Source organism: Rhipicephalus microplus, chromosome 8 (assembly GCF_043290135.1).
Source record: "Rhipicephalus microplus isolate Deutch F79 chromosome 8, USDA_Rmic, whole genome shotgun sequence".
Taxonomy (NCBI): Eukaryota; Metazoa; Arthropoda; class Arachnida; order Ixodida; family Ixodidae; genus Rhipicephalus; species Rhipicephalus microplus.
In genome coordinates, this window is record NC_134707.1 from 5,630,533 (window position 1) to 5,648,425 (window position 17,893).

General features: G+C 47.3%; 1 protein-coding gene across 1 annotated transcript; it reads left to right on the forward strand.

The window, feature by feature from the left end:
• Nucleotides 1–21: 21 nt before the first annotated feature.
• On the forward strand, nucleotides 22–14,914 carry ND-75 (NADH dehydrogenase (ubiquinone) 75 kDa subunit). Its single transcript, XM_037416097.2, has 6 exons — nucleotides 22–742; nucleotides 1,185–1,502; nucleotides 2,855–3,325; nucleotides 7,530–7,835; nucleotides 13,798–13,953; nucleotides 14,552–14,914. The coding sequence occupies exons 1-6, from the start codon at nucleotides 86–88 to the stop codon at nucleotides 14,849–14,851; spliced, it is 2,208 nt and encodes a 735-aa protein (XP_037271994.2). The 5' UTR covers nucleotides 22–85; the 3' UTR covers nucleotides 14,852–14,914.
• Nucleotides 14,915–17,893: the final 2,979 nt, after the last annotated feature.

Genomic DNA, 17,893 nt, shown 5'->3' on the forward strand with positions numbered 1-17,893 from the left:
ACTGCGATAACACAGGGGGCGCTGACGTCAATGTGACCTCCATCATCTTCTCAGGTCGGCCGGCGAGCCGAAAGGCCCTATAAACATGTTCCGTGTACCGCTAAACCAGGGGCTCAGGGCCTCTTTCAGGCCCCTGGTGCAGGGTTCGCTTCCCTTGCGCACTGCCGCGTGCCTGCAACAGCAGAAACAGCAGGCGAAGCCCGAGAAAATCGAGGTTTTCATTGACGACCAGCCCGTGCTCGTCGATCCTGGTACCACCGTGCTTCAAGCTGCTGCGATGGTCGGGGTCGAAATCCCGCGTTTCTGCTACCACGAGCGGCTCTCCGTGGCCGGGAACTGCCGCATGTGCCTCGTGGAAGTGGAGAAATCTCCAAAGCCTGTGGCCGCGTGCGCGATGCCCGTGATGAAGGGCTGGCGAGTGCGCACCGACTCGCCCATGACGCGCAAGGCACGCGAGGGAGTCATGGAGTTCTTGCTGATGAACCATCCGCTGGACTGCCCCATCTGCGATCAGGGGGGCGAGTGCGACCTGCAGGACCAATCCATGGCCTTCGGGAGCGACCGTAGCCGCTTCACGGACGTGCAATACTCGGGAAAGCGCGCCGTCGAGGACAAGGACGTGGGACCTCTGGTCAAGACCATCATGACCCGGTGCATCCAGTGCACCCGTTGCATACGCTTCGCCAGCGAGGTGGCCGGAGTGGACGATCTTGGCACCACAGGCCGGGGCAATGATATGCAGGTGCTTCGCATTCCTTTCCTGTCTTGCATTGCCTTCCCGCTGCAACGATCAAGATGCGCTGATGGCGTATCTTTCATTTGTTTAAAAGGTCATCTTTCATTCGAAACTGCTACCGTAACCATCTATACTTATTTCGTGTCCTCATGCATCAAATGCAGTATAAAAAAATGCGTGATTTTTGTAACTCTTTCTTTTGGCTGGATATATATGTGTGTGAAAGCCTCTGTCAGATGTTAACATTCCCACAAGCGAATTTGCCTCGGTTGAGTTGTTAACATGTACACATAGCTTTGCGGACACACTGGCTAACTTGTGATTATACCTGAACTTGTGCAAGTGGCACTTTATAAAACCTGCATCATGTCCAATGCTTCCAAAATGTACAGTGCAGATATTCTCTCAGTTGAATTGCCCTTGGTGCTGAAGCAGTTCTGTTGTTCAGGTGGGCACCTACGTGGAAAAGATGTTCATGTCGGAACTGTCGGGCAATGTGATTGACCTGTGTCCCGTGGGTGCCTTGACATCCAAGCCGTACTCTTTCGTGGCCCGGCCGTGGGAGACGCGCAAGGTGGAGAGCATCGATGTCCTTGATGGCTTGGGCAGCAACATTGTGCTTAGCACCCGCACGGGCGACCTGCTGCGGGTGCTTCCACGGGGTAACGATGACATCAATGAGGAGTGGATTGCGGACAAGACGCGATTTGCCTGCGATGGCCTCCGCCGACAGCGCCTCACGACACCAATGCTGCGAGACCAGCAGGTAGGACTTCATCGCAGCATAGGCCCAACCACCTAAAGCAGGAGAGCTCAGGTTTTGCTCGGTTTAGCGTCACTACACACGTCACTATATGGTATTGGAGTAGGGCAGCCTCCTGAGGCCACCGCAACCAAAACTGCCAGCCCATTCTCTACAATCAAGTTTATTTCTTCTGAATATTTCATGTCTAGATAAAAGAGAATTGGTCCATTCAATACACCTCAGTAACAGTTTGAACGGGTATACTAAAGCACATGCACCTTTTTTTTATTTCAAACGTTCAAAGGCTAGTACACAAGCAGAACTTGTATAGACATACTTTTTTTCAAAATAGACAGTATCTCCTTGCCTTGCAAATAATTTGTTTTAGCAGGACTGTAATGCACTTTTGAGTAACAACATATTTTTGCACTGTTTGAAATATCAGGAAATTTGCTGTGGTAAGCTCTGCCAAAACATAAAATTGCTGTAAACTGATGTAAAATGATGGAAACTTCATAATGTAGCCATTTCTGTAGTGATAGCTGGTGATGATCATTAGATGTGCCCTGTCTTATGGCACATATAATGTCATTTGCAAATAATGAAATTTGTCTTGCATTTTAGCAGAATAGGCAACTTGTGCTTATTCAAGTACACTTCATAGCGGCAACCACGGGGAAGAAGCTTCCCTTGAATTTTCAGTGGCAGCCACATGATGCTGGCCGGAATGCACCGGCTTTCACACCTTGCTAGCGATTTTGGCTGTTGGTGCTTTAAGGGAATGCCAAAGAGAACTATTCTTTCATGTTAATAAATTACTGTTTTACAATGCCAAAAGCATGACTCGTGCCTTAGAAATATCCTTGGTACGAAGAGAAATGGCAGTGGTAGTACCGAGATATATCAGAATTTCTTTTTATGGAGATGCTGTGGGCTTTATCGTGTGTTTCATCACCTTTTATTTGCACTTTGTTTAATTCTCTCAAATATTGCTACTTCTTATTGTAGGAGCCTTTTTTTTTCAAACTGAGAGTTATGCAGTTTTTAATACTTTACATTGTAATCTTGATTTTCGGTTGTCAAGTGTATTCACTATGCTGTGACATAAGAGAGATATTAAGTGGCACCCGATTAGAGTGCATCTAGCTTACTGCTCATTTTATTGCACATTGATCGGTTGTATAGAGCTTCAGAGCCAACATACTGCAGCAGTTGTCACTGCCAGCTCTCAATTTCTGTCGAATCATCCCGAAATCGCTCGCTTAAATGGACAGTCCATAGTTAGCAGGCTCTCCTGAAAGTACGCTTCTCATGCTGTCTACACCTTTGTTGTTTTTGACCCTGAGCTCACGGTGTTCCAACACATGGTACAGGGAGTGCTACAGCCATGTAACTGGCCAGAGGTCCTGTCGGCAGTGGGCAGCCGTCTGTCGTCTGCGGCTAAGGCTGCATCTCCGGATGGCACGGGAGGTATCGTGGCCATTGCAGGTGCCTTGGCGGACGCGGAGGGCATGTTGGCGCTGAAGGACCTGCTCAACACGCTGGGCTCAGAAATACTCTGCACAGAAGAACGGTTCCCGGGATCAGCGGACATGCGTTCTGACTACCTGTTTGGTGCGGGACTGGCCGCCGTCGACGAGGCAGACCTAGTGCTGTTCCTCGGTGCCAACCCACGGTGGGAGGCGACTACGCTAAATGCGCGCATCCGTAAGAATTGGCTGCACAACGAGCTTCAGGTGGCTTCTGTTGGCCCACTTATTGACTTCACCTACGAGTGTGAACAGCTGGGTGACAGCCCTTCCACCCTGCAAGCCCTAGCATCGGGATCACATCCGTTTTGCAAGGTGAGCACTACTAAAGCTAGCGCTGTCGTGGCTTGGAGGAATGCTTAATGTGATTGCTTCATATGCATGGGAGCAACTCGGGTTGTAATCATCTCTAGTAGTATGATGAGTGGCTAATGTAAGCACCATCCACAGAATCATGGCTTGCCTACCCTTTCCGGACAAATGCCGACAGTGGTAAATGCCATCAAAGCCCAAAAGGAGCTTACGTCTTGGCATTATTCAAGCAAAACAAAACAAAAATAATGACAGAAGATTGTTACTTATCATGCTGGCATTATTTATAGAAATTTAGTAAGTGGGTCAAAGTTTCTTGGAGTAAACACAGCCTAAAGAACAATCAGTGACAATGCAGGTATTGTAGTTTTTTTTTTTTCAGAAGATTAAACAATCAATGACTTGGGTACGCAGTTTTCCCAAAAACCTTAGATCTCAATTATCTTGCATGCAAGTTGGCTGTTGCTTCTTGTAACAATGGTGCGTTTTTTCCCATTAAAACTCAATTGAATGAAGTGATGACAGCACTCATATTTCATTAAATCTGAAAGTTCGTAAAATCGCAAAAAAAAAGTCTTACGGTTGTTCAAAATTTACAATTATAACGTAGTAACACCCAAAAGCTACCTTGGCATTGAATTTGCTGATAATCTATTCCAGCATGTATAAAAAGTCTGTGAATGTGGCCTAGACATGCAAGTGCTTAGGTGCAGCGATTGGCCTCGTCAAAATGAATCAAGGATCGTGAATAAGGTTACTGGAATGGTTCTAAGTAAAACCTGTATGGTGTCAAAATGAGAAAGTAATCACACTTTTTTTTACTCCTGGTCAAAAGCTAAAAATAGAGATGCCAACTAAAAGACAAAAAAATAAGACGTTGCGGCTCCTATATGGAGGTCTTGTTCATGTATGTTATTTTTTAAAGCTTTTGATTGATGTCTTCCTTCTACTTTTTGACCGCGATTATTCCTGAGCAGATGAGTTTTTGTTTCATCGAACAGTTTTTTTTTTTCAATTATTTACTCATTTATTTCCGGAAAGACTTTGTTAAATCGGGTTCGGTGCCATGGTACTTTCGAGTTCACGACAGCATTGAACCGCGGGTATATGCCAGGATATGAAAACTTCTTTGTTAGATCAGAAAATTTGTGAAATCAAATTTCGTTAGATCGAGTTTCAACTTTAACAGGAATTTGGCCAGAACTAAGAACAAAACAAGGAATAATCACTAAAATCGCACTTTCTACCATGTGCATCGAGGTTTACCGGCATCTAGCTAGGTCTGTGAAATGCAAACAGCAGCACTCAATGCATACAAGAACAATACAGATGTTTCTGTTCCTGTATGGAAGGTTCGCGCATAGCGAGTAGAAAAACAATGGGAAATCAACAAGTGTTCACAGGTGCCTTAGGCATCATATAACACAGCGCACACACACGAACACAAAAGAAGCAAGGAAGGAAGCAGCGCTCGTGTCGTCGGGTCGTTCCTTCTTCTTTTGTGTTCGTGCGTGTGCGCTGTGTTATAACGTGGCTTGTTAGTAGAAGAAGATATGAGCGGCGAGTTTTTATTTGGTGGCCACCATCTGCTCCTTTAATGAAGCAGTCTTGCACACTTCGCGCTGCACTTCGAGAGCTGATTAGCCCTTTGTCCATTGTGTGGTACAGGCATTGTGTCACAGCTCACGCTGCCTGCAGCAGCTTGCATGAGTTGCTTTAAAACGTAAAGTTGGAGGCAGAGTAGGGGTGAACAAAGTTTATTCAAAATGCTTATGTGCATTCAAAGATGCGATGTTCTTAAAAATTCCGTGTGTGGCTCTGGCTAACAAAAGGCGAAGCCGCAGAAAGCATGCAAAAAAAAGGCGACGCATTCACTTGTTTACTTCCGGCAAGCTTCGTACTTTTTCACAAACAAATACGAATACATTAACACAAATATATAGCATGATTTCTAGTTGGAAAGAATTACCAATGGTGAAAAACTGCGTTTAAGCTTTTTTTGCCATTTATTTTTGTTAAAATTAGGCCTGTCTGATTATTCGAGTGCTTCGTTTATTTGAACGAATGGTACTGTATACGAATTCGTTTTGACATCACGTTTCTCATTCTAGTACTAATTCTCGAAAATATTAAGTTATTTGGATTGTAATAATTACGCTGCAATTTTTTAATATGATGTGACACATTAAATTTGAATTACTTGGCTAATTATACAACCAAAACCCTGTTGCTTTGAATTGCAAACTCGCTATTCGCTCATTCCTCATTGAAAGGTTTTACTAGGGCATCCACCATCTTAGTGTAAAAGTTTAAATGTTACAATATTCAAATTTGCTTTGACATTAATTTATAATTTTGGTTGGTTCTAATTCTTGAAAACATTGCTGCTTGACTTGTGGTAAAGAGGCTCAGTGTTAATATAAGTGACATGTTCAATTTAATTTACTCACTTGGAAGTTGTTTCATTAATATGTTAGCAGAGTTGACAAGCCAATGAAAGATTGTTCATGAGCAGTAAGCTTTGTGAATTCAGCCCATTCATGTCTGTATTCCTGATATGTATGTAACACATTTTAGTATCATGTATGGATCCATTCTAGCACGGTGCTGTGAAGTTGAGTGCTCTTTGCGTGCAACTTATATACATGGTAGCTCAGATTACATCAACAGAGAAACGAGCCCTCGAAAAAAGAAAGAGAAAATCTGTTCTCCCATTAAATCAGCCCATGAACTTTGAGGAGCCCCAACACAAAATTCTGAAGGCGAGATAACTTGTGGAATAAATTTGCGTGGACAAACAGGCATCACGTGCAAAATATCAGCAGCTAAATACGATTTAAAACACACCTGAAATCTGTTTTAAAGTGCGTGTTAAACAACTGCACACAAAACATGACACCTCATGACATCGACACCCACTTGGTTTTAATGTAGGCTACCGACAGCCACCTACATCACGAGTTTGTATTGGCTGCCGTGCTCCTTGCGAGCACTCTCTTTGAGCAGAAATTTTTAACGGGAAGAAGGAGCTTTTTGCACAGTGGCACAAATGTGGTGTCGGGGTTTCGGTTCCGGAACCGGTTGGCTGGCCCCTAGGGGGCGTTGTACATATGTATATTTAGAGATGCTAGTGTATATAAAAAAGGAGTTCCTGCTTGGCTACCAGCTGCTGTGTACTTGTTGTCGACCGGTGCTCCAACGTGCGTCTGACGCACGATACTACAACAAATCTGACATCCTTGCCCCAACAGCGTATTTTTGGGGGTCAGGCCTATTAACAAGGTACCAGAAGGGATTATAGCAGCACCTTTATTGAAGTGATTTGTCAATGCGGTGCTCATGTGCATGCAGTTTTGTGTGCTCACAAACTCCACGCTTATGTCTGCACAAAAAGCACTCTGTTCTCACCTCACTTGGTGCTGTCCGAAATTGAAGCTGCACCTGGACAAGTGAAACCATCTTCAAATAATTACCTGTCGCGCACTTGAGCAAATGAGGTTTCGAGCAGGATAAGTGGGTCATTAGTTACTTGTAGCAACTAGGCTTGTGCCAGTATTCAGGCACTTGAAATATTATAGTAACTATTACAGTATTCGGATTTGCCTTGATTCGAATTTAAACTTTTGAAAATTTCGAAGTATTCGAAATGAATGAATAGATGTGTACTGATCCGCATGTAACTCTCCTGTAAATGTGGTTTCACTGCACTGGAAGGCTACTTTGCGGTGAATACATCATTTAGGGGAAATCTTACTGCAGCGAAGTCGCACTGCAAAGTTAAAAGAACATATTGCCCTCACATCGATTCATCATTTTTCAAATCATGCCGGCCTATATGCACCAAGTATAGTAAATTTTAAAACAACATATTTTGAATTCTGCTGAAAGTCAAATCCTGCTGCTATTCAATGTTGCCATGACTCCCTCCGAACCAAAATTGCACATGCCTTGTTTAAATTTTAAAACATAGATATTGAGCAAATTAGTTGGGCCATGACAAATATGCTCATTTCTCTTTATGACATGTCATATATATTATTTGAATTCGATTTGAAATTATTCGGCCAAATCACTTGCTTCGTGCTCGCTTCGAACCTTAACTTTGCTGTTCGCATAAGCCTCATAGCAACAGAAAAAACATGATGCGCAATTTTCGTGTCTGCACTCCTTTGGTTTAACACTCTTGGTCCTTTGTTCATCTTCACAGACCCTCGCGCAGGCCAAGCGACCCCTGGTGTTAGTAGGCAGTGTGCCGTTGCAGCGTTCGGATGGAGCGGCCGTGCTGGAATTGGCACGCCAGGTGGCTCGGCAGGCGAAGGGTGCCGATGCTGGCTGGCGGGTTCTCAACGTGCTACAGAGGACGGCCAGCCAAGGAGCTGCTTTGGACCTGGGTTATCGACCGGGCCCCGACAGCATCCGGCAGGCCAAGCCCTCCGTGCTGTACCTGCTCGGAGCCGATGAGGGTGTTGTGACACGGCAAGACTTGCCTGCAAACTGCTTCGTCGTCTACCAGGCATGCCAATCACTTCCTGCATATTGCATGACACATTGTTTGGGTAGATGGAGCATTGAATTTAGGAAATATATTCAGTAAAAAAGAATCACAGGAAACGGTGTGCAAGACATAATAGCGGCTCTGCTATCAACTTTCTTTATTGGTAGTCCAATACATTTAGTTGTCCAGTCACTGTCCTCCTGACTGTTGCCTGTGTTCATGTGCTTTCTTATATATATTGTGAGCGCTGATTGTGTTGCTCATCATTTTCACTTTCACCTGCGCATACAAAGCACCGTGATCATCATCATCGTAGCGGCTCGCTGCTTGTTCGGTTGCTGGCTCGCGCGTCTGGGTTGACAATAAAACGGTCGCTCCTTCGTACCTGACGTCGTCTCACAAGTGGTGGAGCGTGCTGTGATTCCCAAGTCCTCGTGCACTACCGGTCACCCCTGGAGCTCCGATCAGGTCGACGGCTGTGCTTGCCAACAGTGATGGCGCAAAACGACCCACCCCCTACCGCCTTCTTCGCACCACCCGCTCAGCCTGCTGGGCCTCACCACACCGTGAGTACCTCGCAACGAGACCCTCCAGTGTTTTCTGGCCTTCGCGGTGAGGACGTAGAAGAATGGCTGGACAGTTACGACCGTACCAGTGCTTGCAATTACTGGGATGAGGCACATAAGCTGCGCTATGTACCCTTTTATCTGAAGGAGGTTGCTAAGACGTGGTATCATAACCACGAACGCGACTTTCCTGATTGGTCAGCATTCACGGTGCAGCTGCGTCAAATATTCGGCACTTCTACAGGACGCTCTGAGGTAGCTAAACAGAAGCTCGCTACCCGCATCCAGGGGCCTGACGAATCGTACACATCGTACATTGAAGACGTTCTGGCCCTCTGCCGCCGCGCCCAAAAGGACATGCCGGAGGCCGATCGTATTCGGCAAGTAATGAAAGGCATCAACTCCGTCGCCTTTAATGCTCTTGTCATGCAGAGCCCGACAACAGTTCAGGACATTATTACCACCTGCCAGCGCCTGGACGCACTTTACTCAATGCGCCTTCCACACGCCTCCTATGACACTCGTCTTACTGGCGAGCATGAGCTGCGAGCTCTAATTCGCACCATAGTGAGAGAGGAACTTCACAGCCTTGTTCCTGCCAGCGCACCGACTTCACCTGCCCGCTCACCCCCTCCTAACCTGCGGGAAATTATAAAGGACGAATTGGCGTCGATGACGAGCGTCGCACGTGCCCCGCCTCCTGTGCCCTTACATGTGCCTACGTATGCCGAAGTCGTGTCACGGCCTCCTCCACCTACTCCACCTGTAACTACGGACGTCGTATACGACCATTTGGCCGCGATGGCAGCCAAGGCACCACCACAACCACACTTCCCTGCCTGGCGCCCTACGCGCCCCGTCTGTTACTACTGTGGCATAAGAGGACATATCTCCCGCTTTTGCCGTCGGCGCCAGCAAGATGAACGACGAGGTTATTCTTCGTACGAGAGTGACCGGGCTGCGAGGTCTGACCCCTACGTTCCAGGAACCTACATTCCCTCGTCACGACGTTCGCCTTCGCCTCCTTTGTCCCACGGTGAACCTCGTTCTTCCCGCTCACCCCGCCGTCGTTCACCATCGCCCTTCCGCCGTACTACTTCGCCTTTACGTTCTGCCCTGATGCCCCTCGACAGCCACTCGGAAAACTAGCAGCTGCAGTTTTTGGAGGAGAAACTGCCTGTCGTCGAAGTGTCCCAATTCCTCCTGCGCGCCCTGCAAATTTACTAACTGTTTGTGTAGAAGGCATTTCGGTTGACGCACTCGTGGACACTGGAGCAGCCATTTCGGTCATTGATCGCGAACTATGTCATCGTCTACGAAAAGTGCAAACTCCATATGTTGGTCCGGTGTTATGTGGTGCTAATGAAAATAGAATTTACCCTATTGGACAATGCACTGTTCGTGTTCTGATCGACGGAATTCGTCACCATATACAATTGGCTGTGCTTTCTTCATGTGCTCATCCGATTATATTGGGCTGGGACTTCCTGTTAGCCGCTTCCGCTGTCATTTCGTGTGGTCCGCCCGTTATTCGCATTACGGACACTGAAAATTCTAGTGCTTACGATTTTTCGTCGCCTCACCTTGTTGCAGCTGCAGACTTTGTACTGCCCCCGGCCCAAGAACGTATCCTCACCATTAGATCCAGCGATACCATTGACGGTGACGCAGTGGTTGTCCCCGATCAGCGCTGCATTTTCCGAGGAATCGCCATCGCATGTTGTCTAGTGCGGTTTTCGCGTGGTCATGCCAGTCTCACCGCCTACAACACGACAACAGAGCCACAACTACTGCCAGAGGGGTCCACTGTTGCCAGCCTTATCGACATAGCACCGGTATGTGTCGTCACTGTATCGTCTCCGCCGTCAGTCGCTAAGTGTACGCCACCAGGAGGCTCATCTAATGCGCTTAAAGCCACTTTGAGTCCATATCTCACACCAACGCAAACTAATGACTTAATGGCCCTTTTAACAAAACACAAGACTTGTTTTGACGTTTGTTCGGATGGCTTAGGTCAAACTACGGTGACCTCTCATCACATCGCCACAGACGGTTCTCGTATTATCCGCCGTCGCCCTTACCGCGTGTCGTCTTCAGAACGCAAGGTCATCGAGGAACAAGTCAATGACATGCTCGCACGCAACGTTATCAGACCTTCCACAAGCCCTTGGTCTTCTCCTGTTGTCCTAGTTAAGAAAAGGGACGGATCAGTGCGATTTTGCGTTGATTACAGGGCACTAAACAAAATTACGCGCAAGGATGTATATCCTATGCCTCGAATTGACGATGCACTTGACACCTTACAGGGTGCAGAATATTTCTCAAGTCTCGACCTACGATCTGGGTATTGGCAGATCCCGATGCATGAGTCTGATAAAGAGAAGACAGCGTTTGCTACTCCTGATGGTCTCTTCGAATTCAATGTGATGCCTTTTGGGCTCTGCAATGCCCCAGCCACATTTGAGCGGATGATCGATACGGTGCTGCGTGGCCTAAAATGGAAGACCTGTCTTTGTTACCTGGATGACATCGTCATCTTTTCATCCAGCTTCTCGCAACACCTAGAACGTCTAGACGAGGTGCTCACATGTCTAGCCAAAGCCGGTCTCCAGCTAAATACCAAGAAGTGTCGGTTTGCGAGCCGCAGCATCAAAGTGTTAGGCCACGTTGTCAGCAAGCTTGGCATCGAACCTGATCCCGACAAAGTGGCCGCTGTGCTGCACTTTCCTAAGCCCACCACGCTCAAAGACCTTCGCAGCTTCCTCGGCTTAGCCTCTTACTTCCGCCGTTTTGTCCGTGATTTTGCCACTATCGCGGCTCCTCTTCACAAACTCCTGACCACAAGTGCATCATTTCTTTGGACAGATGACTGTGAAGCTGCTTTCCAGACCCTGAAGCGATGCCTCACGTCAGGGCCAGTTCTTCGCCATTTTGATCCCACAGCCCCTACTATATTACACACTGACGCAAGTGGGCACGGAATCGGCGCTGTTCTGCTGCAGCGTGACCAGGCTTCACAAGAGCAAGTCGTGGCTTACGCGAGCCGTACTCTCTCCCCAGCGGAACGCAATTACAGCATCACTGAACAGGAATGCCTCGCTATCGTATGGTCCGTGCAAAAATTTCGCCCCTATTTGTATGGCCGCCGCTTCACGATCGTCACGGATCATCATGCGCTCTGTTGGTTGTCATCATTAAAAAACTTGTCAGGACGCCTCGGTCGTTGGGTGCTCCGACTGCAGGAGTATGACTACAGTGTCACATACCGGTCGGGCCGCAAACACCAAGATGCCGACGCTTTGTCACGCTGTCCGCTGTTGCAAAATCATGACGCATCTACCTGCTGCGCAGCACCTTCCAGCCAAGAGACCACGCAGATGACCAGTCTTAGTCCCATCGAGCCCACTGCACCGGATGACTTCCTTCAATCCGCAGACCTCACCTCGCTCCAACGTGCAGACACATACTGCCGTACAATCATCGATCGGCTCACCGGCTCATCTCGTGCTCCCAACAGCCGCTTGCGACGACAACTCACGCGTTTCAAACTTCATGACGGAACGCTACTTCGACAAACTTACCATCCTCTCGGTAGCCGATGGGTCCCGGTCATACCTCGCTCACTTCGACTCCAAGTCTTAGAAGCCTTTCATGACGACCCGACGGCTGGCCACTTGGGTTTTCATAAAACCTACGATCGCATTAAGACTCGCTGCTTCTGGCCTGGCCTCTCCACTAGTGTTTCCAGGTACGTCACATCCTGTTCATCATGTCAACACCGAAAACGTTCGACATCTCTTCCCGCCGGCCCTCTACAGCCTCTCCCGTGCCCATCCGCTCCCTTCGAGTTCGTCGGCATAGACTTATACGGACCCCTTCCGCTTACCGCCGCCGGTCACCGCTGGATTGTTACTGCCGTAGACCATCTTACTCGCTACGCTGAGACGGCAGCTCTTCCTACTGGAGCTGCCAGCGAAGTAGCCGACTTTGTTCTGCGTGCCATTATCCTGCGCCACGGCGCCCCTCGTGTTCTCCTGAGTGACCGTGGCAAGACATTTCTTTCTCGTGTGCTCGCTGAAGTTTTACAGGCCTCTGACACAATCCATAAGACCACCTCGGCATATCATCCGCAAACCAATGGTCTTACTGAGCGTTTTCATAGAACTTTGTCAGACATGATCTCTATGTATGTCCAACCCGATCACAAGAACTGGGACACAATACTACCTTTCGTCACGTTTGCCTATAACACTGCCATACAACGCACTACAAGTTACAGCCCGTTTTTTCTTGTGTATGGCCGTGCACCATCTTTTGTTCTAGACACCAGCTTTTTGTCCACGCCTTCTGTCCCATCTGCGTCCCTTCCGGAAGAATTCGCTGCCCGTGTCAACCACTGCCGCACAATCGCCCGCGCCAACACCTCTACCATTCAGGCCCAGCGAAAAGTTCGTTGTGATGCGACACGTCGAGTTGTGTCATTCTACCCAGGCGACGAAGTGCTCCTCTGGACACCTGTTCGCACACCCGGCCTCTGTGAAAAATTCATTCACAGATACCTGGGTCCTTACACCGTGCTTGAACGAACATCGGCCGTAAATTATCGCGTCGCGCCGGTTACTTCGGCTTCTGATCGCCGTCGTCGCGGGACCGAGATCGTCCATGTGTCTCGCCTGAAACCTTATATCCAGCGCTCATACACTTACTAAATGAACATCTTGCAGACCGCTTTCGTGTAGGGGGGAAATAGTGTGAGCGCTGATTGTGTTGCTCATCATTTTCACTTTCACCTGCGCATACAAAGCACCGTGATCATCATCATCGTAGCGGCTCGCTGCTTGTTCGGTTGCTGGCTCGCGCGTCTGGGTTGACAATAAAACGGTCGCTCCTTCGTACCTGACGTCGTCTCACAATATATATATATATATATATTAAATCAATGTGTGCACCCAGTGGTGTGCAGGTATGGCTTAAACCCAGCTCAACACCTCCAAGATTTGCTAGTTAAGTGTCAACAGTCAAAGCCTCTCACCGACCAGAGAGATCACGCCAAGGAGCTGCATGCGGCATTCTGTTTCACACATTGTTTCTTGCAAGTGACAATGGTCTCTTGTTTGTTTGTTTGTGTGTGTGTGTGTGTGTGTGTGTGTGTGTGTGTGTGTGTGTGTGTGTGTGTGTGTGTGTGTATGCTTGCATTACATTCATTGATACTACACTTTCTTAGTATATCTCATGCCTCATTATCAAATTGTGGTGTTGGCATGTAAAACATCGGAAATTGCTATTATATTATTATTGATGCAAGCAGATATCCCTCTTATGTATATCCAGCTACCTTTGGGCAAGTTACCCTGTTGTGTTTAGATACAGTTAGTAACTTGTTCACCTTTGTTTGTCTGGGGTCTCCGGTCCAGGGTCACCACGGTGATCGAGGAGCAGAGTTGGCAGATGCAGTGCTACCCGGTGCCGCCTACACTGAAAAGCAGGCAACCTATGTCAACACAGAAGGGCGTGCCCAGCAAACACTGCCAGCTGTCGCACCTCCCGGCTTAGCTCGTGAGGATTGGAAGGTGATATCCACTGCTCTGTTTAATGCTTGGTAGGCAATGTTGTACATAGGCTACGAAGACTCTCCTTGCAAAAAAAAGGATAGTGCGTCACACACAAAGCAAAGACATTAGTACTTCGCATTATGTGATGAGATGTCATTTTGGCATGTTACCTTGTCGAAATACTTATTGTTAAACAACTTCTCATCGCCTCTACCCTCCGTCTTCTTCCTTAGAAAGCTTGGGTGAGTTTGCAAGACATGAAATAACTGCGCATTGCTGATGTATGAGGACATACGGAAAGGTCACTCAAACTATTGGTTCAGAGAGCACCGCAGCTCCACTGCATGGCTAGGAATGTGGGTTTGCACACGTGTGCCATGCTAAAAGAAGTTTTTTTTTTTCCTTTTTTAGATGAGTTCCAGCAATGGTAAATGTGTGTGTGCACTTTACAATGTTTGCATGATAGACGAAAGGAGTTGACGGGACAGGCACATGTCTCGTCTACTTTCATCTGTTGTACAAACACCGTGAAGCACTCATACTTACAAGTATGAGCCCCTACCGACTCGCTCAAGCCTCTGTTGTGTAATGCGACGATTGTGACTGGATACTGCAGGTTGTCCGTGCTCTCTCAGAAGTGGTGGGGATGCCTCTGCCTTACGACAGCTTGAGCGAGGTGCGAGGCCGCATGAACGAGGTGGCCCCGCACTTGACGTGCTACGGGGAGCGCCAGGAGCTGCTCGTTGCCAATGACAATGCCAAGGCCGGCAAGGTCGAGTTGTCGCTGCAGGAACCGATACGGCCACAACTACTGGCGCTGCGTGACTACTACATGACAGACGTCATCAGCAGGGCGTCGCCCACCATGGCACAATGCGTCCAGGCCGTCGACCAACAGGCCACCAGACCCTACTGAGCCGCTAGTGTATGATTGTACATAGGAAAAGCCCTCGAATTATTAAAGCTTGCTACTAAATCACCTGCCTCTTTTTATTTGCACACTTGCTGCAGTGGTCTACTGGTTATGGTGCTTCATTGCTGACCCTAAGGTTTCAGTATCAAATATTGGCAACGGCAATCGCATTTCCAGCAGAGGCAAATGCTCACATGTGGTGGCCTTCTAGGTTTGCCGGCTACCACGCTGTCTTGCAGAACAAGAGACGGCACATCTAAAACGAACGCTCTCTTAATGGAACATTAATTAAAAAGAACAGATGGCTTCATGTCCTCAAGCGAACAGTAGCTCCTGAGGAGCAATGGCGATGATGAAAGAGATCTAATAGGCTTCCGAAAAAGAAGTTCTAACACTGCATGCTTTTATTTAGGCACATGTTGAAGAACCTCGGGTGGTACAAATCTTGGAAGCCCTTCACTACAGTGTGTCTTATAATCGTATCGTAGTTTTGGGACGTGAAAAACTAAACAACAGATTATTTCATTTGCTCTACCGATCAACAGCTTGTGTGACTCAAGTGGCATTCACGTTAGTAAGCATAACCTGCCAATCTCGACATCTAAATGTCTTGCGCCTGATGCCACTCGAACTTGTTCAATAATTCAATTGAACCTCATTGCAGTAGAATTTCAGTAAACGGAAATTTCTAAAGCGAATAAGTGTCCCTGATATCATTGATTTCATACTTGAATTCTGGATCTCCAAACCTGTTCCAGCGAATGGAACTTCTCTTAGATGAAGGATGTCTTACACGTCCCTTCAGATTCTGTCTAATGACAGTCTACTGTACAATGAAGTCTCATCTGACAAAAGAATACACTCAAGCCTCATCACAACAAAGCTACACCTTACACGAAAATAACTATGTTATATCCGAAAAATTATTATAAAGGTTTATTCTTAACACAATATCAGTTGAAAGCCCATTTCTTGTTTACTTCGTTATAGCTGGTGTTTTGTTATATTGAGGTTTGTGTGTAACTTCATTATGTCTGAAAGTTCACTATTAAGCGAGTAGTCATCTTTTAATCTATTACAAGGCTACTACTCATTTGCTTTATTGTAATAGATAATTCATTGTATCAAGGTTTATACCAGTTGTTAAATTCCATTCTGAAATCTCAACATCTGGACAAATTTGTGGAGTATGTCGAATTAACAAGGATAGAAAACGCAGGGCACCACCGTGATGGCTGCGGTCCTTTCTTGCTGCCATTGCATAAGGCAGTGAGAATAGGGAAAAGTTTGTTCGAGAATGGTCAAAGAGCTCTGTCAGTATGATCTGCAAAGCAGAAGCCTCAAACGTAACCATAATATATACTCGCTTTGACAATATGGCATTGCCTGCATGTTTGTGCAATGCAACACACAGAACTGCCATTCATTAACTTGCTTTTCCGCGTGTAGATTATGGTATTCACAGGGCTTGGCACATAGGCATTGGCAGGATTTGGTTTTGAAAGGTGCTAACCCATCTTGCATCGCTGCTGGGGGAATGGGTACATTGATGTAGCTGAGGTGGGGGACAACTGCCGGTGTGGCTTGAAGGTGTCAAGTGCCCCCCTGCACCCACCTGCCAACACCCATGGCATGGCGGTTTCAGCCAACGATTTTTAGATGTTGGCCCATGGGGGCCACAGGCAGCTACATTACTCGTACCACCACTAGAGAACTCTGCATGCCACTCACAATTGCTCAGACAAGTGTTGTCACATAAAATCACTGAATACATTCCAACTTCAATATATTATTCATTATTAAGAATAGTCTTATCATGTAAGGAACATTCGTTTAGAACGACTTTCTCGAGTTAGTTTCATGTCAGATGCAAACATGTAAAGAGACCTCTACTACTAGGGTGCCGATTCACTTAGTGCACTGCACGCTGACCAGAGGGGGCTGCGTTGCTCTCACTGCCCCATCTCAAAATTTTTGACCTTCGGCGTTAGGGGCACGCAGAAAATAGATGCGTGCCCCCGTCCCCCATGTATCCCAGCCACAATCCGCCGACAGATGCAGGGTGCGTGACGCGCTCGTCGCGTTCCATTTTCCCAAGGCCGTCTCAAGGTTGCTTTTTTTATCCGCTAGGCTGTGTATTCTGGCGCTGCAGTCAGACTGGAAAACTCGACTGGACGGTGCCTATAGGTGTGCAAATTGAGAATTGTAGCTGAAAAATTCAGCTGCAAGCAACAGACTCAGATATATTGCTTTTCAACCCACTTGGCCAAGTGGCTTGCGGGTCATTGCTGTGAGTGAGCTTTTACAATAAAATCCCCTTGCATTGCTCTCGTATTGACCCTGCCTCTGACAAGTGTCTACTTGTCATGTTTTACGTGCACTTCTTGCGCCTCTGACGCAGCTCACACAAAAAAGTAACATGGCTGATGCATACCCGGGAAGAAATCGTGTTTGTTAACCTTTCATTTATTTACTGAGGATATCTAAGGGCCCTTGGATGAAGCATCCGTTGAGGGGTAGGAGCGGTGCCAAAATTTTTAGGGGTGAAGTTCCTCACGCCGTGGGCTAGTGTGTCCCGTGTTTGTAGTATGTAGTACTAGCCATTCCTCATTTACACCCCACAAAATGTCCGCTGGATGGCGGTATTTGCATATGATGAATATATGATGAAAGGGTGCGAGATGGCAGTACTTGGAGTGCTCATTAGACAGATGGAGGACACAAGAATGAATGGACACTTCGCCACACTCATCATATTCACTCCGTGGATATGCTGTGATTTTTTTTGGCTTGAGAAAGAGGGGTGCGTTATGATCATGCATGATTTTCGGGAAGGGGGGGGGGGACCCGACCTCCCCCCCCCCCCCCATACACACACCGGCACCACTGCTGTTGAGGGGGTTGGCATTATGGTGCATAATGCAGTTTAAAATGGATGACCTGAACGGCTGCTTTCTTCACTGGTTGTCTTGAAATGACAAGGACCGATGACACTAGCGATATCAGTGGGTAAAGTATTCTGGCTAGCTCTTTGATGTACAGTCC

Coding starts and splice junctions, on each gene's coding strand:
- ND-75 (XM_037416097.2), top strand. CDS start 86: ATGTTCCGTGTACCGCTAAACCAGGGGCTCAGGGCCTCTTTCAGGCCC. Junction 1,503..2,854: donor CAATGCTGCGAGACCAGCAG/GTAGGACTTCAT, acceptor CACATGGTACAG/GGAGTGCTACAGCCATGTAA. Junction 3,326..7,529: donor GATCACATCCGTTTTGCAAG/GTGAGCACTACT, acceptor TCATCTTCACAG/ACCCTCGCGCAGGCCAAGCG.